Raw genomic sequence first — 25,480 nt, 5'->3', positions numbered from 1 at the left:
TATGTAGTTCCATCCTTATTTTATAGCGTGCTTTATAGCAACATGACATCTGCCAGCGCGGATTTTCCCCCAGTTCTGTTTGAGGACAGCTGTTCCTAAACACAGTGTTCAGGCTTAGTTGTCTGGCGTATTAAACCATTAAGAGAGCATTGCTCAAATAGTTCAAACCATTTGATTCTGGAGAGCACTGGAGGAAAGTGTTTACATAGTGTCTTTCTGGGGTTTGTTAGCCAGGCCGTTGTGGAGAGAGTTGGGTCTGGAGTGCTTTTGGCAGTTACCCACCCTACTCGACTAAATGTGGCTTAATGAGGCTCAGACAAAACTTTATAAACATGTTAAGGTAGCCTGCTAGTGTATGTGTCCCTTATCACGAGCTGAAGCTAGAAGTGAAGTAACCCAAGCAGATACTCCATTGACTGGTAAGTGAAGAACTTCTTGATCTCTACATATTTACACTTGGTTTGTCTTTCGTCATGCTTGTGAGAGCCAAGTTTTTAAAAATGTCCTGGCAAGAAACTTGTCATGAATATGTCTGGGGTCATATTTCATGCCAATATCAAACGAAGTAAATATTTTTAGGACCATTCATATTTTTTTGCTTTTATTGCCATGACAGCTGAGCGCTTTTTCAGCACATAACTCCTCATCTGTGTCTTCTTTTGCAGTCTAAAGGCAGATATAGACGCCAGAAAAAAGACAGATTAAAATTCAATATGGAAATAAATGCAAGGAGAAGACTGATTACATTTTGGTGTGCAGATATTACAGTTAGTTCATTGCTGTTAGTTTGAAGTTCAGTTATTAACTATGACTTTTGACTCAATAAACTTCCAATTAATGCTTATTAATGGTTAGTAAGGTAGTTGTTAAGTTTAGGTATTGGGTAGGATTAAGTGATGTAGAATATAGTCATGCAGAATAAGGCATTAATATGTGCTTTATAATAAACAGCCAATATCCTAGTAATATGCATGATAATAAGCAACTAGTTAATAGTGAAAATTGGACCCTAAATTTTAATCTTACGTTTCTTAAGTTCTTTAAGAAAAAAAAAAAAAAAAAAAAGGCATAAGACTGAAATTATACTATGGATTTTTTTTATGTTTTTTAAAGAAGTTTCTCCAAGGCTGCATTTATTTGATAAAAATAGAGCTTAATGCATCCTTGCTGATATATATATACTATATAACTGGCATGCATATAGTTAAGTGCAATATATTGCACTTAACTATATGCATGCCAGTTTACATTCAAGGGAGAGATTTAGAATAAAAGAAAAAAATCTAATTCATCTGCACTAACCTCTATGTAAACAATAAGCATGAATTCTCACTTATTATCATATTAATTTCGCAGTATGGTCATTTTGTTTTTCTTTTAATGATATAGTGTATTGTATATTTAATGCACATAACTATGTACACTGCCATCTCCTGCCTAAAGCCTAGTGTCTGTCGTTCTGCTTTTATTGTCACTGGAGAAACAAATGAAAACCATGTGTTGTTCAAGGGTAATTACGGTGCTGTAAAGTGACAGAACAACAAGAGAGTAGTTTTACTGTGCCGTAAATGCAGGTACGAGTCTTTATCATGGGATCTCGTGTTGCAGGGGATGCTGGTCTGGGAGACAGAAACGGCCCTCACTGCGGCTCCAGGGCCCCCACCCACACCAGGAATTACGCCAACACCGAAGGGTCAGGGGTCAGTCTCTAAAATGTTTATGCTCCGTCCTGTGATTTTGAACTCCCCCCGCTATTTTGGTAGGAGCCCCAAATTTCGAAATGACTTCAAATGTGTATTTTTGTTGTCACAGGCTCAAACTCTGAGAGACTGCTGGGGTGTGTTTATGAACACTGTCTCCGATGGTAAAGATCAACGGCTGCTGTCGGCCGGTTATGGCTACACCGTATTGACTGGCATCACTATAATGGAGAACATAACGGAGACTATTTTGTATTTTATCAAGTCAACATTCATTTTTTTCTTATCTTTTCATTCAATTTAACTTGTAGTACTAAAATAATCACAGCTAAATAATCTAAAACCAATCAATTAACAATAATAACAAAAATTAAAAAATTCCTAACACTTTAATAAAATATAATGAGGCACATCAGTTCATGAAAAAACAACAACCTACCTTTTGTAATGTTTTTATTAACCTCAAAAACTGCGTAGTATCTGCGCATACCTTTTTAATAAAGAAAACATCATCTACATGTCAACAGATGAGGGACACAGCCTTCTTGTAAAAGCAACACAATCACTATAAGGGTGTAAAACTCTGACAGCTTGTTATCTTTCAGTGACAGAAGCCAAATCAGCACGGCTTACCGACCCAATGTAAATCAGCGGCGTAAAATAAGCAGTGGCTAAATCAGCCAGAGACAGAGAGGCTCTTTGTTGCAGCGTGCAGATTAATATCTTAAGCGTGTACCATTGTTCAGAGTTATGTCACCAGCGGCCGTAATGATATCTTAAATTAATGAAGTGATGAAAGCGGCGAAGGAGAGGCCTGTGATTTACAGGATTGCTTTTAGCTGATGCACACCGCCATCAGTGGAGATAAATCAGCCGCTGGGAGCCATGGGGGAAAATGAATGGATCTGCACACGGGTTTACAGTTCAATTAGTAAGGCACAAGGACGCCAGCGCAAAGTAATTCGCCCCGGCCAGGTGTTTAGATGAAAGAAGCGGCAAATGAAACAACGGAAGATGCATTTTCTGTCGGAGGAACATCTTTGCGGCGTTATGCTTCTAAAATAGATATACAGCAAACACATCACTTCATATATATATATATATATATATATATATATATATGCAACACATTGTTTTTGATGTAATAGCAGGTGACAAATTCATCATTTCAAGGTGAAGTGTGTTATTTCTGCACAAAAAAATTGTCCAGTCCTCCATCTTTGATTGTTCTTCTAACTATAAGTAACTTTTCAACTACATGTGATCTAACTCATTAGACTGTCTGCTTAATATCTGCTAACACTTTATTTTGAAGCTCCTCAAAAGACATTCTACTGACTATGACATGTAGTTGCAAATACAAATGCAAAAAAAAAAGTAGATCATAGAAGTAAAGTGAAACCAACAGTCCTGCCTCAAACTCACGCTATTGGTCCAACTGATCAAGTGCAGTGTTTTGATAGAACCGAAACGGACAAATTACTCTTTTTGTTGTTTTCGCATGTTCCGCTGAGGATTTGTTTTTAAACAGAAAATAAGGTAAAACCTTAAAGTCATCATAAACCAGTTGCGTTAGTCTTTAATTCCCTATTGTGACGTATATCCGAGTGAAGCGGCTTCTCGAACAAGAACAAATGTAGGGCGGGACCTGATTTTGTTCATCTGTAATTGATTGGATGGTTTTGGTTTGCTATTGATGTGATGTCATGTGAGTGACAGGTTGCCCCGCCCGTCATCGGAGGAGAAAAGTTTCTCAGAGAAAAAGTAATTATTTTGATTAAAGATTAAGAGGGCACAAATAAATAATGAGGTGCACAGATAAATCATTTATAATAAATACAGCAAAATTCCATTAAAAAAAGACCTGTCGATTTTGATTTCGTGGTGACTTTGAAAGACTTAAACGTGTGGTAATGGCAAAGTTATCCCTAATTACAACCAACCTGAGACGGTTCCCCAGTAAAGCAGAATGACCTCCACATGCCCTGACCTTCCTTTTATTCTGCTTAACAGCAGGCTTAGGTAACTACTAAGGTAACTGATGCCACTTTCTCAGAAAATCAATAATTAAATTTGTTCGTACATGGACCGGTGGCCTGCACCTGAACTGGAGTTTTGTTTTCCATTTCCCCATAAAGTGGTCCAGCATTCTCTCCAGATTACTTTACGCCATGTCAGATCACATACACTACCCGGCAAAAGTTTGGACACAAATACTCACTGTTTAGAATTACTATTTCCAACATTTTAGAGTAATAGTAAAGTCTTTATTCAAAACTATGAAATAACACAATTGGAAGTATCAGAATTATAATATATAAAAAAAAAAGTTATACTTTAGCTTATTTTTGCTAGTGCCTCTGCTGGACATTCTCTCAACCAATGTAATGGGATGGAGTCAACATGCTGGACACTTGTTGACTGCTTTTCTTTCATTATCTGATCCATCTCATTCTTTTAATTTGTTTTTATTCATTATTTAAGTTTCATTATTTTTTTAAGTAAAATTGTGTTGTTTATTTATAAAATATTTATATGTATATATAATATAAATTGTGTATATATATATATATACAGTATATATATGCAAATATATTATATATATGCATATGTGTGTATTTATATATACAAAATAATTATACACAGTACACACACATATATTATGTAACAAACTTTATTTTGGATACGATTAATTGCGATTAATCATTGCACAGCACTAATATATATATATATATATATATATATATAGGCACAATTGATATTTGTCTACAAACCTATTATTATATTAAAAGGTTTTAAAATCATGGATCATGAGAAACATAAATTCAGTCAAGTTTGTTCACACTTCTGACTGGTACCGTACATAATCTGTGGTGTTTTATTATTTTCTAGGTGATGACAGTAAAGACATTTATAATGTTACAAAAGATTTATATGTAAAAAATATCAGTATATTAGAATGATTTCTGAAGGATCATGTGACACTGAAGGAGTAATGATGCTGAAAATTCAGCTTTGCATCACGGGAATAAATTAAATGTGTAAAAATATTAAAACAGAAAGTTGTTTTAAATTGTAATAATATTTCACAATATTACTGTTTTTACTTTTGATCAAATCATTTAGGCCTGTGTTAGCATATAGACTTTTCAAAAGCATTACAAATCTTACCGACTCCAAACTTTTGAACGGTAGTGTAAATCTTAAAGGTCTTGCTGTAACATCAATTCTCAGCTGTCAGTTTGCTGTATATGTTTAAAGGGTGTTGTGGCATTACCATGTTGTAGTTATCACCTTAACTGATGTTGTTTTTTGTTGAATTGAGCTGTAAACTCATTTAACAGGGTGCTGCATGTGACAGTGGTGTAAACTTCACTCTCGGTGTAAAGCACATTCCCTGTGGCCCGGCTCAGCGCTCCTGTTCCCACACCATTTGTTCACAAACGCAGTCCTGCTTTCCCGTGGCACAAGAGGCTCACCTTGATACTGAAAATTCCTTCTCTGGTGAACCCGTTTTGTTTTGTAAAGTCAATTCATTACACAATTTTTGATGTTCATGTTGGTATTTTTTATAAACTGTAAATCTCCAGATCAGCACACGACCAGCGATGTTCAAGCTAATGTTTGCAGCTTGTATCGCCTTGGAGCACCTCTCTCTCTCTCTCTCTCTCTCTCTCTCTCTCTCTCTCTGGTTTAAGTTTCCATTAGGGAGTAGGCGAGACCCACGGCGTCAGAGCCCATTCAGTCTATTGTTAATCGAGAGCGTCTACAATCAAAGTGTGGAGTGTTTGGGTCAGAAGCCTCAGCGATTGTGGCCTACCCCAGGGCAAGAGTTTGGCCCCCAGGGACCCGAGCGCACCAACCTCCTTTACACCGCACAGCTATGAAGTTTAGCCGGGGGACTCCAGTGCTTCAAAGAGCTAATGACCAACTCCAGAAATATTTGCTTGATTGAGTGCGTGGTTGACTTGAAGGCTACTTTTTTTTTTCTCATATTGATCCACAGGTGAGGTCTTTTGTTTCACTTAAACTTGAGCTAGCTCATCAATCAAACTTGTTTAACTATAAAATGAAAAAGTATAATTGTAAAGGTTTTTATTTATTTATTTTTTTTTAATGATTGAGATCATTTATTTGCTAGTGTACTTAAATTAACTTGGCATATAAACAAATAAACACAAACAAAAAATATTGATGACTCATCTTGCACTAATGGGCGTGTCCAAAGCTCTCCAGATGAGGATGTCCCTCCCCTTAATACTCAATCAACTCTGTTGTAGTATTGAATTCAATTCAGTTTATTTATAAAGCACCTTTAAAACAACCTTGGTTGACCAAAGTGCTGTACATAAAAAGAAATCTAATTTAAAATTTTAACCAACATTAGAGTAGTCTGGCTTTTATTCCATGTCAGTAGTGAGATAATATAGTGTACTTAGCTTAATTTAGCAAAAAGACATAATTAATATAAATAAAAACATACCAAAGAAATAAAAAATTAAAGACTCATCTTGCACTAATGGGCGTGTCCAAATTTTGATCTCTCCAGATGAGGAATGTCCCTCATCAATTAATACTCAATCAACCTTGTTGTAGTACTGTATGAAATTGTAGTAATACATATCATCTTATTCTATTTTATTTTATTACCAATTTTTATTGCAGTTTTCTGGCTTGTTAGCATTGAGATCATCAATATGCCAGTGTACTTAATTTAGCAGATAGACATGATTAAAACAAATAAAAACAGACCAAAAATATTGATGACTCATCTTGCACCCATGGGCGTGTCCAAATTTTGGTCCAATAAAATGCTTTCTATATGAGGATGAGGACCTCTTAACACAGAAGCATATTATGATGCAAAAGAAAGGCTACATAAAGGGAAGGACGCATTCGACATTGTTTCAATATGTGTATAAAATACATCAATATGCTCAGCAAACAAGGTTTTAAAGAGCTAATTCAATCTCAGACCACCCTTGAGTTGGTGTAACTTCAGAAGTCAAGCTGATAATATTTTTGACAAATAGAACTTATAGTAAGGTTACCGGATTTATAGTCCATCTTAGTTGCCATTGGTGGGATTGTACAGTACATGCAAAGAAGTGCCCTCTAACTTCTGCATGCTCAAGGATGGTCTTAATATGAAGACTTTTGGCTGGCAGAGACTCATTAGTGTGCTGGTACTCTGAGCCCAGGCCTGGCTCTCTCCCTGTGTCCTTGCACGAATATATGGGTCTTCACACGTCCTCCGCAAAAGCACTCTTTTGCCGCCACCCCTCCTTTTTTTCCCTCTTCTCTCTTTCTCTCAAAGGTGCTGATCAATTCACAGCCTCCTCCGGAGGTGTGAGACTCATCCCTGCACTTTGTGATTGGCTTAGGCGTCACAAACCCTCTGTCGTTCTCTTTCTCCCCTTCTCGCTATCTCTCATTGAGGGCAGCGGCCTACTCTTTTCACCTCTGGGCTCTGCCAGCCTGTGGCTATAGGCTCCGGTCAAATGAAATCACACTAATCAAACCCCCTCTCCTTCTGCCTCTCTCTCTCTCTCTCTCTCTCTCCCACCTTCTCCTCCTCCTCTCTCGTGGCTCTGAGCCCATTAGCACACCTGAAATAATAACTCAAGTGACAAATGTTTTGGCACTTATAGCTGATAGACCAAGAGAAAGGGAGGGATTGAGCACACCACACTCTCAGAGACTCAGACACGGTATTTTCCGATCCCAACTGTGTCAACAGGCAAAGCTGACAAATTTAGAAATCATGTGAAAACTTGATGTTCACAATAAAAACACAAATTCAAGTGCAGTATTTGTGTGGGGTTTTTTAATAGAAATCTCATTTTCAGACATTTACAGTGTTAGTTTCATTGATAACATGTCGTTTAATTATGTCCAACAAAACAATCTTCAAATGTAACAACACACTGATATCTCACAAGTGCTTTTCGTTATGGTTCTTATCTATTAATGTTATTGCAAACTGCGCCATCCACCTTTCTTAGTGTGAAATCCAATAATAATCCCTATTAAACCTGATTATAATATTTAAAACTTAAAGTAAGAAAGTAAACGCTGTCGTATAATTTGTGAAGGGCTGTTGACCCTTCTGCTGTTTAGTTTTTCATTTTTCATGTCGACACAAGCGTGCGTAGGTGAAAGGTTTTATTTTTATTAATTGAAGATTTATCATTTAAATATTACTGTTTTTGTTTGACTTATTCCCAATTGATGTTTGTCAGTTACGGGAAAACAGAAAAATAATTTACAGCCGAAAACCTCAAGAAGTCAACGCGCAATTTATTTTAATGATTTTTTTTGCTAATTAATAGATGAACACAGGCGAAGTGGGACATGTTCTGATTATTTGTTTTTAACACAAATATCCAAATGGCTATCAGTATCACACCATGCGATATGCAATGCAGATTTTAGTAAGGGAGGTTCAAACATAAAATAATAAAGATTAAGCTGAATTAAGAGTACGTTACTAGATTTCAACCTTTGACGGATCTGTCACAATGCTCCGTCATCAAACTTTGTCAAGTAGGCTACTTTTAAATATCCATGCAGTCTCCTAAATTGTCATAATTGATTAGCATCATTAATAAACTAAGAATTAGTATTTGAACTATTATTTAAGATTAGAGACGGCGATTCGCATGTTTTTGTGCATGTCAGAAAAGTCATTGCGTCTCTCATTAAGAAACAAAGAAAGAAAATTCAGTGTGTTTCCAGTAGAAGGCGCACATGATCAAGCATACAGGTCACTGCGAGCCTTTGCATATGAAAAATATGTTTTTCTTTTGGATCTTCTGTAGTAGTTTACATTATTGCAAATCCAACTGGCCTGCAGTACGTTTCTCAATTAAGAAGGTTTTGACAATAAAATAAGATCAAGCAAAATAAAACAACAAAGTAGACTCAAATAAAATTAAAAATTGAAATTAGACACACTGATTTCTAATTTTTAAATAGGCCTATACATAAACATGAAATAAACAAATGCTTAGCGCTTTTTTCTTTTTCTTTTTTTTTTATGTTTCCAACTAATAAAACGTAAGTAAATAGCCTTAATCTACTTTTTTTTTTTTTTTTTTCACAACACCTGTAGTATAAAAAATTATTTTAGCCATTGTTTTCCCCCTCCGACTAATTGTTCCTAAAATTCCTGGACGCAGTGCACGTGTTTGATTCATTCAGGTATCCTGGAAAACACTTGAACCATCAAAAGTGCACAAAGTTTTTTTAGTTTTACAGTTTCGTCGTAATAATCTTGCCATCTTCCCCCACGATTAGTAAAATAAATATTCTCTTATTTTATTGGCTAGTAATTGTCTAAAACGTGTCCGTTGTGCGCTCGGACAAGGAAACGCACAGAGTAGCTAAATGATTATTTGAATATTCAAATATTTCACATTTGACAAGCACTTGAAACACGCTGTAAGAGCATTATAGCCAGGCAGTGGCAAGATACAAAAAAGAAAGAAAGTTAGTAGCCTGCTGTTTTCTCCCATGCGTCTTACCCATTCCCGCTAGTCTTGTAAGTTGCATGCAGTTGTCAGTGGTGGAGAAGGCAGGGTTCACTGCTGACTGGCCCCTGGTCGCTGATCGCTGCGGGGGGAAATAAAGGATGACCTCCGTTTGACTTCTGAACCACAGCGGCATGTTGCTTTCAATAGCGACTTAGGGAGAGAAAGATTCAAATGAATAACAAATATTGAGGCAGAATGGGAACATTTTTGTAATAAACATCCACATGTCTTCATGCGTTCCAACACGTTCTTGTTTTCAAATGTGCTAAAAGGAACAGCCGAATAGTTCAAAAACCCTTGTTCTAAAATTAGATTTATTTATTGTATAGCTTAATGCTCTACCTTAATATATATGTGCACTAAATACTTCCTAATCATAGCCTATAAATAATTGTGGTTACTTTTTTTGGTTACACTTTTTTTTTTTTAAGGTGTCCGTGTAAATATGCACTGTGTAATAATAATTAACTACATGTACTGAACTAACTACAGGGTTAAGGTTCGGTTTGGGGTTAGTTGCATGTAGTTTTGCATAATTTATAGTTATTACTACAGTAACTGCATTCAACATGTAACAAGGACACTGTAAAATAAAGTGTAACTTTATTTTAAGGTTTTCTTGTTAAACTGTATTTATACACTGAAGTTCTGAGTGATATTAATTAACTACATGTAGCTACTTAACACATAAGGTTTGGGTTGGTTTAGGGTTAGTTGCATGTAATTGTGTATCGTTTATAGTTATTACTAACTACTTACATGTAGCATGTAACAAATACACAGTAAAATAAAGTGTTACCATAATTTTGATAATTAAATGAAGCCTAAATGGATACTTTGAAACACACTCGACCCTATTGCGTAGTTGTACAAATGTCGCCAGTGCTTTCCGTTTAGTTTTCTCGGTAAACTTATTTCGAAACATTTTACGTCGACCGATTCACATCTCTTTCTAAGCCCAAATTATCCGAAATGATGGCATTAACTCAGTGATGCGTGCTGCAATCTGCTGACCCTCACTAAAAGGCAACCTAAACAGTGAAAGTCCATGCCCTCATTGTGCTCTATAGCGTCCTTTTATAGATGCTAATTGAAGGAACTTAATTACTTTATAATGCTATTCTGGTACTGTGACAGCAGTTAAGCGTTTGGGTAAGTACAGCTTTCAAGTCATGCCGTTTGGTTCTCACATAATTGAGACAGACACAAAACTAATGTTAAGATTACAAACATCAATAAAACAAACGAGTTGACTTCCACGCATATTGTATACATCACAATATGCATTGCGACTATACTTAACTGAAAAAACAAGAATATTTTGAACTAACATTATTTTAGATAAACTAAAACTTTATTGTAGACTTAGAAAAGACAATAGCCACTTACCAATAAAGGTCTGTTGTGCGGCGTTGGGTTAGTCATATATCTGTTACATTTGCTTCACGAATCCTCCTTTCATTCGTGTTTAAGTCCACATCAGATCCCGCACCGCGCGGCGCGCACCCTTCGTTTGCCGAGCGCTTTGGGGATTTGATAGTAATTTCATGCCTGTGAATGCGCGCGGCTCTTCCGCGGGAAGCGAGGATTGTGTGATGCTCGTAGCAGCTGATAAGACACTGTTCCTCGCATTAATCGCTTCTGATCGATGACAGATGCTCCTCAGACAAACTTCATACACCTTGTCACCGGGTCAGTTGTATTGCCCACAATGGTGCACTCCAGCCTAACATCAGTCAGTGTGTGTTTAAAGCCGCTTATTCAGCCTTCATTTGAGCATTTTATGGAAGATGTATTATTTATAATAACAAAGAGATTCCCTTATTTGGGGAGATGCATTTTAAATGTACCAGAACACAAACCACCTCTCCAAACTGTTTAAGCTTTAGGGAATATGTTGCACATCACTGTAGACTGACAAAAAGTGATATCCACAACTTTTAATGAGGAATGGAAATATGATGGTAAGAAAGAGTGAATGAGCAAATGACAAAACTAAATAAATATTTAGATATTAAAAAGAATGAATATCTTGTCTCTGTGAGTATTGTGTGTGTTTGAGTGGGAGAGAGAAGGAGACTATGTGGGAGAGAGAGAGAGAGAGCATAGAACAAAACAGAATACGAAGAGCACATTTTCCCTCCAGATTACAGTATTTTCATTCCACCCTTTCTTCATTTATGGAAGCATATCGAGCGATAAATTAATGATTGATCTTTCTTTGAACCAATAGACGGCTTGATTCACTGTAGCACGCTTTCATTGGACACTGCACCAAAACTCCTAAGATCCTACAGTAAGTGGATGAGCCCATTCACAAATGGCGGGGGTGTTTTGGCTCAGAGCGCACGCAGCACTGCTGAAGTGCAGCATATGCTGTTTCTGAATAATGATGTTTGTGTGAAATGTAAAGTAAACAGGCATTTGGCATGAGAACCCCTGATATTTCGTATTATTCACGCTGTACATTTCTATAGGCTTCCGCGTAATAGCACACGGCGCGTGGGTAAACTTCATTACGCGGCTTAAACAGGGTGTCCAAGTTTCTCGACTGTTGTAAATAGATCCTAAAATCATAACTGATAATAAACATAAGCAGTGTTGAGAGTGACCTGATGTGAAAGAGTCCACGCTCCCCTAACAGTCACTGCTTTTATGTAAACACGTACATGACTTTATATATTGCACGGTTTGGCATGAATTATGAACGCAGTGCCGTCGACCAAAAAGCACAACGCGGTCTGTACATGTTATTATATCTCGGCTCATGTTGAATCGTGGTAGTGGTCTGCGCTTTCCTGCGTCCCACACATTTCAGCCCCCCCCCTGCTCTGGCTGGAACTTGATGTGGCCCATCGCATTGTGCAAGACGCGACCTGTTATGGCCACCACTACTTCCGGGTTTCTGCAGTCTGGTCCAGATTCAGCTGCTGAGCCGCGTTCAACACACACTCATTGTACACAAACGGGGAAAGGCAGCTCGCAGCATCGATCGTGGCTCCTTTAAGAAAAACTAAGCCAGAATTATCAGCCCACCTCCTCTTGTTCTCATTTAGAAGCTATTGCATAAAAAATCAACTCAGGAGCCGAGAGTGATCAAAGAAACGAGAGCGAGCTTCATTTTTGTGCATTTGAGTAGTATTCTCGTTAGGGGTGCTAACCAGTGGAAGCGCGCAGAGGATCATCATTCATTCAGCACTTTGACAAGCTCGCGTTTGATTGATTGACAGCCGGAGTGGCAGAAAGCCATGAGATGCGCTAGTTTTGTTTGAGGGGCTGTTTTCATACTGCTTTGGAAAAGAAGATTTCGCTCGATCCTTGTCGCTGTCCAGGGGAAAGAAAGCGAAGGGGACTTATCGCCGAACGCGCCTGGCTGAACTTGTGGTGAAGGACTGGCTTCATCGCTCGCTTGAAAGAGGCGTTTGGATTTTTTAGGGGGAAAACATATCCCGCATTTGGAATTTGCGTGTTTATTTCCCATTCACCCTGGCCTGATAGGGGATATATTTTTGATTAAAGGAAGACGAGGGAGTGTGGAGGGCGATGGCGCAGAGGGTACGTATCCCGAAAAGTTTCTTCGACTCCGTATTGCTGAAAGCAGTTGGAAATACTGAGACGTGGCCGATGACAGTCTCGCAGTCAAACTTTCTCTTCTTTTGCCTGCCAGCTTTTCTTTTTTTCTCTTTTTTTTTTTTTTTTTTTTTTACATCGCTCACTTGCGTGCATGTCTCTTTTGGGACACTGAAACAATTTAGGAAAAAAAAAATATGATACTCTCTAATTACGTTTGACAGGGAGCAATTCCTAATTTTTGAACTATACTTTTACTAAACGCACTGCAAGTATCTCCTCAAAAGGCCAAATTATTTAAAGCTTTTAAACTATTTGAATAGTTCAACTTTCATAGCTAAAACTTATCATAATGCATGCTATGATGACACACTGTGCAGGAATATTAATAGGGAGCAAATTCAACCGAGCTCTCTTTTTTTTTTAAACTAGCCTATATTCTAATAACACTCACTTTCAAATAGCAGTTCAATCAAACAGTTGTGCGCTTGAACTTGTAAAAGTTGGCCACTTTTTCCTTTGCATTTGTAATCAAATGTAAACAATCACAAAGTAGATTTCATCGCAACCATCCGACCTTTTGCTTTGGATGGAGGAACTACAACAGCACCCTGCTGTCCTGCTTACACCTCTGCAGATTTAGAATTCAAATGTGTCATGTTCTCATCATCACACTTTCCTATATTACAATATCACGACACTTATAATTATTACGATAAATTATCAATGTCACTGATAGGTTATTTTAAATAAACTAATCAAATATTCAATTTAACTGGAAGGTTCGAATGACCAACGTAAATTTGTGTTTAATCAGACTAATCTTAATAGTGCTGCATATGTTAATATAATGCATTTAGTTTGACAACAATATTATACATAGTTATTACATGCAAATGGCATTACCTGTTACTCGAGCTACACTTGTGAAAATATAAAATGTACATTAAAAGTGATATTTTTGTGATGATCTCATTAAAGCTGTATCTCAGTACTTCATGTGAATGTGTCCGACGCTACATTCTAAGTCTGTCTGTTTATTAAAAATCACATGATAGCTTTTGCAATCAATAAATGGCGTTTTTTTTTTTTTTTTTTTTTTTTTTGCGCATAGTGTTAGAAGCACGAGATAGTCTGAATGTACAGTTGATATATTTAATTGTTTTGTAATACCAGAACAACGTGTTTTCATTTCGCATAAGCTTCTTTTTTTTTTTTTTTTTTTTTGTCCGAGAACATCCGATGTAGCTGCCGTTTATATTTTCTTTTAGTGTAGTTTTTCTATTTATGCATTCTGTAAGAGATAAAAGTGACAACATGGGAATGTTGCCCTTCGTGTGTGTGTGTGCAGTACGAAGATATACCCCACTATGGGATGGACGGAGTAGGAATCCCGAGCACGATGTACGGGGACCCGCACGCTGCCAGATCCATGCAGGCTGTTCACCTGAACCACGGGCCCCAGCTCCACTCCCACCAGTACCCGCACACAGCCCACACCAACGCCATGCCGCCCAGCATGGGCTCATCCGTCAATGACGCTCTAAAAAGAGATAAAGACTCCATTTACGGGTACGTGGAGATAGCCAAGACATATATTTTATGATGAAGTTTGCCCATAACACATTATTCCACCCGTAATAGTTTCTGTAAAACATATTGAGAACTTGAGGCGCCATGATTGTTTAGTTTTTCTAAAAGTTTTCCTCCTTACTTTTGGATTAGTTCATCCTTTTAAAAACATGTTTTACTGTTTATTTTGCATTTCTTTTTGTGACATGTTTTTATTGTTGTTTTAATTTTCTTACTAATGTTTAGGTTAAATCTTCAATATTTAAGTCGATAAATATTGCATTTAAAAAATCGGATAGCACTTTATTTTACAGTCCTGTTCCCCATGTACATGTACTTATTATAGTATTTACAATACATTAGTAATAACTCAGTACTAACCCTTAACCTACCCCTAAACCTAACCTTAACCCAGGTAGTTATCTTATATTACCCAGAACTTTTTTTTTAGCTAAGTACCCTGTAAGTAGCTAATGTAAAATAAAGTGCAACCAAAATTGTTGCGGATAAAACATCGATGTGTGTGTTATAGGCTATTTCAGCTAGAACTTTTTAATTGTTAACATCAGGCCTGCTTATTTGTTAAATGGATAAAATACATATTTTGGACAGATTCCTATACTGTAAACACTCCTAAAAAACAATAAAGGATTTTTTTTTTTTTTTTTCTCATGCACATGTCCTGGTAATGATATGTGCAAATATGTGCGGAGTGTATCCAAAAGCGCCTAGCATACAAAAGCTGCTTGAGCATAATAGTTCTCGTCACAGTGCTGTATATTAATATGGTTGCCGTTCGAAACAGCAATTTATACGCATTCAGTAACAAGCTATAGAACTTCCTCTCATTCATTATGGATTAGATACGACCCTAAACATTTACTCAAGATATAGGCCCACGTTAAACTGCATGCTTGGCCTAGACTCAACGCGAGCATTTGAGGTTCTCTAACCTTGTAGTCCACTATTTATATTGATAATACGTTCAGCAGTCCAGTTTACATTTGACACAGTATTATGCACAACTAATAAGCTCGTTATAACGCAAGTCACAAGAAAATGAATCGACATAAACACTTTCACCATACTATCGTGGCGCAGTGGTACTCAAGCAGTTTTGTTTGCTGACATAAATTCAATTAGTTATAATGCGTTCTTATACAATGAGAAGGAGTTGTGAAGTGTTATAAAGTGTCGTGTGTTAATCCAGAGCTTCCCCCGCAGTGACCCGTGTGTTTTTATTCCAGGCACCCTCTGTTCCCACTTCTAGCACTGATTTTTGAGAAATGTGAATTAGCCACTTGCACACCTAGAGAGCCCGGTGTGGCTGGAGGCGATGTGTGCTCATCAGAGTCTTTCAATGAAGATATAGCAGTGTTCGCAAAACAGGTCAGAAAATGTTTTATTGCGCAAAAAAAAAAAAAAGGAAAAGTTTTTGCATGTTTTAATGTGTAGTTGATGTACTGTCTGTAACTTTATACCATACCATCATAATACTTTATATTAATTGTACATTAATAAACACATGAGCTAATCAATGCCTAATTTTTTTTTTTTTAAATGAACGTACTTTTTTTCCTCGCAATCTTAAATTATTTACATGCATATCGTCTCAGATCCGAGCAGAAAAGCCGCTATTTTCATCAAACCCTGAGCTGGATAATTTGGTGAGTAAATTATTATTATTTTGTATTTGCCTGCAAGAGTTTTAAACTTTTATTAAATATTCAGAAAGTTTTGTTGATTTATTCATAGCATTGCTAATTGTTATGGATAACTACCGTTTTTTTTTTTTTTTTTTTTTTTTTGGTAAGGGTTGAATTTAAATACAATTTATTTCTTAGCATTGAAGCGTATGTTGATGGTGGACACTGGTTACAGCATGGATTAAAGTGATAATGTATTCATAAATGTAGTATAATCTGACTTTAATTGCCATGCATTGCCTAGATAGTAATCTCATGTCGTAAATGATCCTAAATGTCATAAATAACTTAATTGCGTAACTATCGTTTGTAATTGTCCTGGGCCTGTTGATTCCGTCACCTTTAAAGTGAACCCCTTTTTTCTTCATTTGTTCATTTCCCCCAGATGATACAAGCCATTCAAGTTTTACGGTTTCATCTTTTGGAGCTCGAAAAGGTAATCAAAGTTTCCCCCAACTGGCCAGTCCTCTCTTCAAACCTATGGGCCTCATCTGCATAAATGTATTTTTCCTGGTCTGTTGTAATTAGTGTCAGAATCAATCACGCTGCCTATTTCTCCTCCGAGTTTAATTACAATGCAACCTGCTTCCACGGCCACAGATATTCCAGAGCAGTAATTTCAGTGTTTCTCTGCTTGTTGTGCCACCTAACGGTGTTCGGTTCATTTATTAGACCTATATGATAATATGATATGATAAAGTCGACCGTGTTGATTATCAGCGGTTGTTATCAGCGATCCAAATTTGGAGGAATTTGATCAACACCTGTTTCCACGACGAGAGTGAGCCTATCGAGTGATTTATCGCCAAACCATATAGTTTTACAGTATTGAATACACATAAGAACCATTGGCTCCAAGTCTCCAGATATTTGCATGTGCCTCTGGGGTTATGTGTGCTGAGATAACGCGGCAAAGCGATATTTTGAGCATTCAGCCATAAATGAAGAATTCTCCTCTCGCCACTGAATGTCATCCACCATATTATTCCCTTGTAAAGAGGTGGTAATGAAATAACCGGACGAAATTAAACAGTTTACCTTAAATGTCAGTCAAGCAGGCCATCTCTCTAATGGCCACAACCCCGGGAGCAGATGAATTTAACACGGGTGTTGAATACGGTGTTGCCCGTGAGTCGTCTTGTCAGTGTCAATTTTCTGCGATATCTCTATTTTGCGAGAGAGTAAAGTTATTTCCCATTCTGCATGCGTCTGATAGCTATCAGAGAAGGCCATTGGGAGAGGTTTTCCATGTCAATAGGAGTTCTGGATGCACTTGTCAACTCACTGTGATGACCCTTTGTGAATTATTTTTTTTTTTAACCCCCCCCCCCCCCCCTCCTCCCTGCTTCCTTTTGTATCTATAGGTACATGAACTTTGTGACAATTTCTGTCATCGGTACATCAGCTGTTTGAAAGGAAAGATGCCCATCGACTTGGTTATAGACGACAGAGAAGGAGGATCAAAATCAGACAGTGAAGAAATTACAAGATCATCGGGGCCACTTGATCAGGTACGTGGAGGAGTCCATTTCTTTCCCGGCCATTCAGATCGTCTTTTGGGTCACTTTCTCTGCTCGGCGTTATTTGCATACGATTAAGGCTTTTAAATTCCATCGGATTGAAAAATTTGGAATAATGTGGCCCATTATTGCTTCATTACGGTTTGATCCCGGAACTGACCCGAGGAGATTAGCTCGTGAAAGCATTGCCATAAACTTGACCTGTTTCTTGTCGATTTTAATTTAGTCCTTTCCCTCTTCTTTTCTCTCGTCTGCCTTTTTTTTTTTAATCAAACCAAATGGTTAGGCTATCTATTGTATATTACGGAAATATTACGAAGCTAATGGAGACATAGCTATAGTAGACATTTCGAGATTTGGTGCTTTGGTTTTCTGCTGTTGTTCACGCTTCATTAGTTGCCTTGTCAGTGTTTTTCCTCAGACAAGAGCGCGCATTCGCTCAGAGTTCTACTCTCATAAGCAGCGCGCGTTCATGTTTGAGCAGTAGCTACTGTGCCATACAGTACTGTGTGTGTTTTATAGGAAAATCTATAGATATGGAATTCTGTGTCTCTGTGCTTTTTTAATATGCACCAGTTTGTGCGGGTGGATTCTTTGATGTTTCTTGAACTTTACGCACTTTTAATTAAACTTTTACGTGTCCGTTGCTTTTAGCGCAACACGTCGATAATATTTATTTAAAATATAGGCTACCATTTTTTTTTTATTAATAAAATGAGTCCTGGGAGGGGCAATTGTTTAAAAAAAGTGGCTATATTAAGGGGATTAGTGGATTCGCCAGCATAAAAAGTAATGAAGCGATTAGGCTAAATAATTTAAATCCGTCATCTTCCATATGGCTGAGTGGTCGAATAAAGCATCGAGCAGTTTTATCTTTCCAATGAGTGCCACCAGCTTTTATATGAGGAAGAGAAAACCCTGTTCCATTCATTACTAAACAAGGCTTTAATAAAACGACCTCTGGTTGCTTTAGTCTTCTATCTCGGCTGTATTAATGATTATGTTAATGAGCAGATCTGTGCGGATAATGCATCTAATTCAACGGCAGCATTAAATAGCATGATGTCAATTGTGTTTATAACTCTTTTAACAAAACTCTATGCATGTGTCAATTTTTTTTACTTGAGATGAATCTAAGCGATAGAAATAAATTAGGCTGAAGACCCTTGGGTATGCAGGTATATAACTTGATAAGAGCAATTTATGCTTTGCTCGAGGGCACGAATTCAGATCTTTAATTGACTTTAAGATGAAGACGTGTCCTATATATTTTTTTCTTGATGACGTCTAACGTCTAAATATTAGGGCTTGTATTAGATGTTTACATCTTTCCTGAAAGTCTGATTCCCCAATGTAAACTGACCAACTTTTCAAAAGTTTGCTAATGCGAGGTAGAATCTGTTTTTGTTTAATTATGAATCGTACATAAAGCCGCTAGCCAGGATTGTGGGCCACTGCTTAAAATTAGATAGAGAGCTTTAAATTTAAAAATAAGTTGGTAACACTTTACAGTAAGGTTCATTAGTTAACATTAGTTAATGTATTAACTTACATGAATAACCATGAGCAATTGTTATTGTATTTGTTAATCTTTGTTAACGATAGTTCATTGTTTGTTTGTTAGTTTACTGTTCATGTTAACAAGATTTTAATAAAGTATTAGTAAATGTTGAAATTTACATGAACAAAGATTAATAAATGCTGAATAAGTGCAGTTCATTAGTTCATGCTAACTGTTAACTAATGTTAACTAATTAACCTTACTGTAAAGTGTTACCAATAAGTTTAAGATAACTAGATGCGTATAGTGGGCGATCTCTGTGCAGTTGTTAAACAGTGTTAAAGTTAACTTCCTCGAGTATTTGACTCTAGGTCCTATATGTATTTTACATTTTTTCCTTCTTTTTTTGGGGGGTACAGTTCTGAGCTTGCTAGGCGGTGACATCCCTAACGAATTTGCGTCGCTCATGCATTATCTCGTTCCATATGTATTTTTAATATATGCCCTCGGGCATAAAGTTGAATTGGACTGGAAAAGAAAAAAAAAATCTCCTTTGTGCAAATTCTCAACAATGTTAACAAGAGGGAGAGAGGCGGTTCATTTATTCAAAGGCCAATTTATTCCAGCAGGAATACTGCAGCATAAGAAAATCTGAAATATACATAGAATTGATTAAACTCTGTGGTCCAGCGCTGTTCTGTGTTTTCGTCCTCCGTGCACTGAAGCATCGTATCAATAATGTCTCAACTCCAGCTTAGCATTGTTTTGCAAGTATCGTGTGAAGAGAAGGAGGGCAGAGCTCAGGGGTGAAAAAGTCAGAGTCTCTCTCTCTCTCTCTCTCTCTCTCTCGAACTGGTGAATGCGGCTCAGCCAGTTTGGATCACGTTGTTTTCCTCGTAGGCTATATTGCGCTGATAAACGCGCGGCCATATGAGCCTCAGGTGCCGTATGAGCGGAGCCGGGACTAGTTAACTACTAGTTAACCCCTTCACTGCGGTCTTCAATCTGAAGGATCCTGTTCAGTAGATCCTGCTTCCACTTTATATTATATATGTGTATAATTACCACATTAATGATTTAAAAAATATATATTTATATTAATAAATTCATATATCGTATATTATTTAAACAATTTGAACGCTAATGTAAAGTGTGACACACACACACACACACTTTTTTTTTTTTACTATGTTTCAAACTATGTTTCTCTATTACTGATCTGATCACAGGCTTGATCAACCTTCAAGTGTATTTTTTGTATAATGAGTTCTAGACTTGATTTATGACAATTGTTGCACTGAAAAAAATTATATGATCAATAAGTTATGACAACATATGTTTTTACATTGCTTGAACTCAAAATAAGTTAAGCAATTTTCAACTTTTTTTATGAGTTATGCAAGATTCAACAAAATTTTGTTTAAGTCAGTTTAATGTAATTTAAGTTGAAATGACTTAAACATCCAAGTTGATTGTATGTAAAAAATTGAAGCGTGTGGAGAAAGTTTTTTTTTTTTTTTTTTTCTAAACCAGGTTCAACAGGTTCATCAGTTAGCTTGAAACTCATCAAATGAAATAGTTTGTTTCTGAATTAAAATAATGAAACAGTATTTTCATTTAACTTTAATGGAAAAATTCTTAATTCTCTAAAATGCTTTGTGTGATGCAATGACAACAGTATAGACATGCAGTGACTTTTTGTTATAAAATACTAAATTAACTAAGATTATAAATTAACTGAAATTATTAGATTAATTTAGGAAATAGTGCAAAGTTTTACATTTAAACCTTTAAAAAAGAACAACGTACAAAAGCAACAATAAAAGTATAAAGCTATAATAATGTAAACCTTAAAAGTGACTTGGGTAAAACTATGATAGACTTGTTGCAAAACAAGAATGATTTTGGTTTCTTTTTCTACCTTGGGGACAGAAAAGGTATTCCAGTTGAAGACTCACCCACACATTACTTTTTTTTCTCTCTCGTTTGTTACAATTATTACTTAAGTGTGCTATGTTATAGAAATAGTTGAGTGAAATTAGTCATGACTGATTGATTTTGATACAACCATTTATCAACTAATAGATTTAGTGGCGTCAGAGTAATGACTTTATCTTTAGTTTCGGCATGTTTATTGCCTTCTTGTGCCTCAGCTCAAAGCAGGATCATTTGTTTTCCGATTGGCTGGCTCATGGTAACTTGTGTGTGACGTATTTGCTCCGTGCTGACGCTCTTTTCCACGGGCTGCAGCGTTTGCACAGTTGTCTTTAATTGCAGAGAGGCACTGCCATTTGCTAATGAACTCAATGCCATGAAAACCTCCGCAGTGCTCAGACTTCAGTACTCGAGGGCTCTTTAGATTATTCCATGCGGCCTGAAGAGGGGTTGAAATAATTGAAATGCTGAATAGTTTCTCTGTTTGCAGTTTCCTTGCTGTTTTGTCCAGGGCCAATTTAAAAACTAGGGGTGTTATTACTATGTTATTGATGAATTGCATAGAGGCCACCCAGAAGTTGTGCTATTTTTGTGCTTAATAATTTGTGCTTCATAATTTAGTTAATATAAGCTCAGCTTTTAGTGAATGAGAACATATAGGACTGTTTTAAAGGGTTGTTTCCCTGTCATGAGAGATTCCTTTGGTTGCTGTTTTATCCTCACTGTCGAATGTATCACTTGTGCTCAAGCAAACATCTTTTCACACTTTTGGATAAGAGCTGAGTGCGCAAAATCTGGTACACTAGTTGGGCAATGTTAAAATGATTATGTGATCTAATCATTCTGTTTGCTGAAGTAATGAGAAGGTGAGATCCCTCGTTCTTTATCTGGACAAATGTTGGCTGCTTTCAACGATTCAACAAGTGATATGAAGAGCAAACGTGACTATTGTACCCTTTGAAAAAGTGGCACGGGAAAATGATATAAATGTGTTTGATTAGTTAAACTGAAAACAGGCATCACGCATCGAGTTAACTGCTCTTTTTAAAGATGTGCTGATGAGATATATAAATTAGCCCTGTTCATATTTATATATACTATTCATAAACATATAACGTTGCTTCATGCTAAGTGTAACTTTCTGTCTAAATTATATTCATAGTTAAACTTCCCATCGTTTTCTGAGAAATGAAGCTTGAGGATTCCACTCCTAAGTCTTTCAGCCAGTTTTGTAATTAAAGGAGATGTGTGATTATCCAGTAGTGCCATTAAGGGCGACTTTACTGGTTTTGAAACGAGATCTCACCCACAGGCCATTTGAAGAGATTTCGCTTTCTCTGTAGACCAAAAGTCCCTCCTCCCCGATTTCGCTCCATTTTGCTTTGTAAGATTTGTTAAAGGAGGTGTTTGGGGGTATTGGACTGTTCTAGCGTTCACCCTCCCTTTTTGTTTTTGTGCATGTCATTACCACATCCATTCATTTAAGAAGCCCTGATGCTTTTCTGCAGAGTTGAACCGACAGCCACGTGGTCTGTTATCAACATCGAGGATCTCAGCCTTATCAACAAGCCAGGGTAAACAAATAAACAAGTGTCCTGAACAGATTTAGTTTCTGGTTGCAATCCACTGGGCAAAGCTCATGTGTGAACCTTGTGCTTCCCAAGTATTTCCCAGCAGAGCTTGAGTATTTTAGTGAGCTTGTTCAAGTGTCTTTGCTAATCTGGTTTGATGAGGCATATAAAACTCTCTCTCTCTCTCTCTCTCTCTCTCTCTCTCTCTCTCTCTCTCTCTCTCTCTCTCTCTCTCTCTCTCTCTGTCCGTTTTGTTGTGCTATCTAGATAAAGCCAGGAACCAAAAATAGCCGAGTACAATGTGACACTGGTGAGTCTGTGTTAAAAAAAAAAGAAAAAAAAAAGAGAGAGTGAGAGAGCAGTCACTGTGGCATGAAATTGTAAACATATACTGTTTATGAGTTTTCTTTCCCCTGTGAAGTCTACAGTAACCTGAAACATTTTTCTTTATTATTATAAATGAATTGGAAGCCCAATATTCTTTGCATGAGTGCGTGTATAATGTGCAGAGAAAGAGAGCTTCCATCTAAGACCCAACACAATGAAAATGCAATGAATTGGAATGCCTCACCGATCATAGCAGAATCAGAATTTCCAGCAAGGAAAATCTTTTCATGGCGAATTAAGTGGTGGAGGAAGAAAATGGTAATGAAAAAAAAAGAAAAAAGGAAAGGCACAGATGACAAACGCTTCTCCCTGGGCTACGCACTGCAGCTTTAAGAACTTTAGCTAAAGCTATGCAGAATAGAATGTGGAAAATTGAATTTACTAAACAATTAAGCATTGAATTAATCTACATCCTGCACCGGAGAGAGAGAATGACACGAGGAGGGAGAGAGAAAAGGAGCAAGGGAAGAGAAAACGTGGAGGGGGAAGGGATGAAGCCCCCCCCCCCCCCACACCAAAAAAAAAAAAAAAAAAAAAAGCACTGAATAAATTGTAGCTAGCTCATTAGAGGGACAGTGAATATATCAAGTGTGTTGTTGTGTGCAGCAGGACAGGCACTCATCTCTCCTGTAACCATCTGCATCCACACCGCCTCCACCCGCTGTTCATTCTGGCCCACATATTTACTCCTTCTCTCATGCGCCTGTGCGGTTTCCTCCGGGTGTCTGCTCGACGGTGGACTGCTCTGCGCTTTTTTATATTATTAATTAGCTGTTAGATCTGTGGTGGACAAGATTGTCGGGGCAGTTATAAATAGACTGGAGTGCACCCTGGAGATGTCACTCACCCTCGGCCGAGACCCTCCCCCATTCCCATGGGGCCGAGCGACAGCCTCCCACAAGCCCCGCTGCTCTTTTGTTCAATTACAGTTAATGCAATAGTTTGCTATTTTCTCCGTTCTAATTATATTTTCAAGTGGGATTTGTTGTGCGTAAAAAACATCCTTTTTACGTGTGGGGACTCTAGGGTTCTCGGTCTCCAGGGTGCTGTACCATTCTTTTCCACAAAGCTCTGAATAAACAAGTTCCCTCCATTTCTCTCTCTCTCTCTCTCTCTCTCTCTCTCGTTTTCTCTTTTACAAAGAGTTGTAGAAACTGGCAATTTCAGTTTTAACTGTTTGCTCCCTGGGCATGTGTTCTAGATTACCTCTTACGGCATACTTTTGGTATGCTGCAGAATACATCTTGTTTTTTTTTTTGTGACTGTTTCTGGACATTTTTAAAAAATATATCTAGAGCGGCTGGCACTATTTTGCATCACAAGTTTTTAGGAGACTTGTGGCAAATATATCAAATGCAGTTTGGTTGTTCCATTTTTTTTTATATTTACCAAGAAATCTCAAGAGTACAGTATAAATAAAAGAGATCAATATGTATGTTTATAATATAATATGTTTAATTACTTCAGGAGTGTAGTTATAAAATCAACAGAGCTAAAACGTTCCATTTTCCAAACTGCTTTATACATTTATGTTTGTTATGTTTACATTTAGACATAATTATTTTAAGGTGATATACATGCACTTATTATAGTAAAAGCACTAAATTATGCGGTAGCACTTTACTTAAAGCCTTTGTCTATAATGCATTATAAAAGTATTCATAATGTACATCATAATGCATTATATCTTTTCATAAATAATTGTAACCAAAGTTAAAATGCATTATACTATTCACAGATTCCTTGTTACGTCTGATACTGGTTGTTTGTCGAGTTTTAATGCATTATAACTGTGGTTACAATTATTCATGAGACCATACAATGCATCATAAGATTCATTACAAGGCATACTTAATGCATTAAAATACTTTTATAATGGATTATAGGATTTAAGTAAAGTGTTACCAGTTATGCATAATTATATAGTAACTAACCCTAACCGTAACTCTATAGTAAGTACATGTAGTTAATTAATATTACTTAGTACTTATTTGTGTAAGTACAAATCACACATGAACACAGTGTTGTTGTTTTTATTTAATTTGGCACGGCTATGTTTGTGCATACGTTTAGTAATATGTGAGTGCACAACTCTTCTCAGATTTCCACAGAAATTAAAAGTTCTAAAGTCATTCCTATTTAATACTTTGTCTATTTTGATTATACTTTCAGCTTTCAGTTAGAATACACCATTCTTAACTATGTTTAGCACATTATTCCATGTTTAAATCCCAAGAACTGAATATTCACATCAAAATCGGCAAAAAAAACAACAACAAAAAAGGTCTAAAGATTTTCTGTGGCTGCTATTGAGCATTATCATCTCTGATGCTCATATTTTCCTCCCACACTAATGTTACTTTTGTGGAGGCACCCTGTGATAAGAGGCAACATCTGTTTTGTTCTATAGTACAAGTAGGCCCTGCATGGGGCTGAGTGTGTGCAGGCCTCGGCTCGCCATTGTTCCGTCCACTTCTCTTTAT

At 36.9% G+C, this 25,480-nt stretch overlaps 1 protein-coding gene across 2 annotated transcripts in view; it reads left to right on the top strand.

The window, feature by feature from the left end:
- The first annotated feature begins 12,102 nt into the window (after positions 1 to 12,102).
- The window catches only part of meis1b (Meis homeobox 1 b), a 62,022-nt gene continuing 48,644 nt past the window's right edge, over positions 12,103 to 25,480 (top strand). Inside the window, exons 1-6 of one of the 2 annotated variants that reach the window (XM_084392136.1) lie at positions 12,103 to 12,790; positions 14,157 to 14,377; positions 15,625 to 15,766; positions 15,994 to 16,044; positions 16,469 to 16,519; positions 17,448 to 17,594. In XM_084392136.1, coding sequence (XP_084248262.1) covers positions 12,779 to 12,790; positions 14,157 to 14,377; positions 15,625 to 15,766; positions 15,994 to 16,044; positions 16,469 to 16,519; positions 17,448 to 17,594 — 624 coding nt within the window. In that variant the 5' untranslated portion in view covers positions 12,103 to 12,778. The remainder of the gene's footprint in view (positions 12,791 to 14,156; positions 14,378 to 15,624; positions 15,767 to 15,993; positions 16,045 to 16,468; positions 16,520 to 17,447; positions 17,595 to 25,480) is intronic. The other variant, XM_084392135.1, reaches the window with a different exon arrangement.

This window comes from Rutilus rutilus (assembly GCF_951802725.1).
Source record: "Rutilus rutilus genome assembly, chromosome: 20".
In the NCBI taxonomy this organism is placed as follows: Eukaryota; Metazoa; Chordata; class Actinopteri; order Cypriniformes; family Leuciscidae; genus Rutilus; species Rutilus rutilus.
Note: the sequence above shows the minus strand (reverse complement) of the source record. Positions and strands in the feature narration are given on the sequence as shown.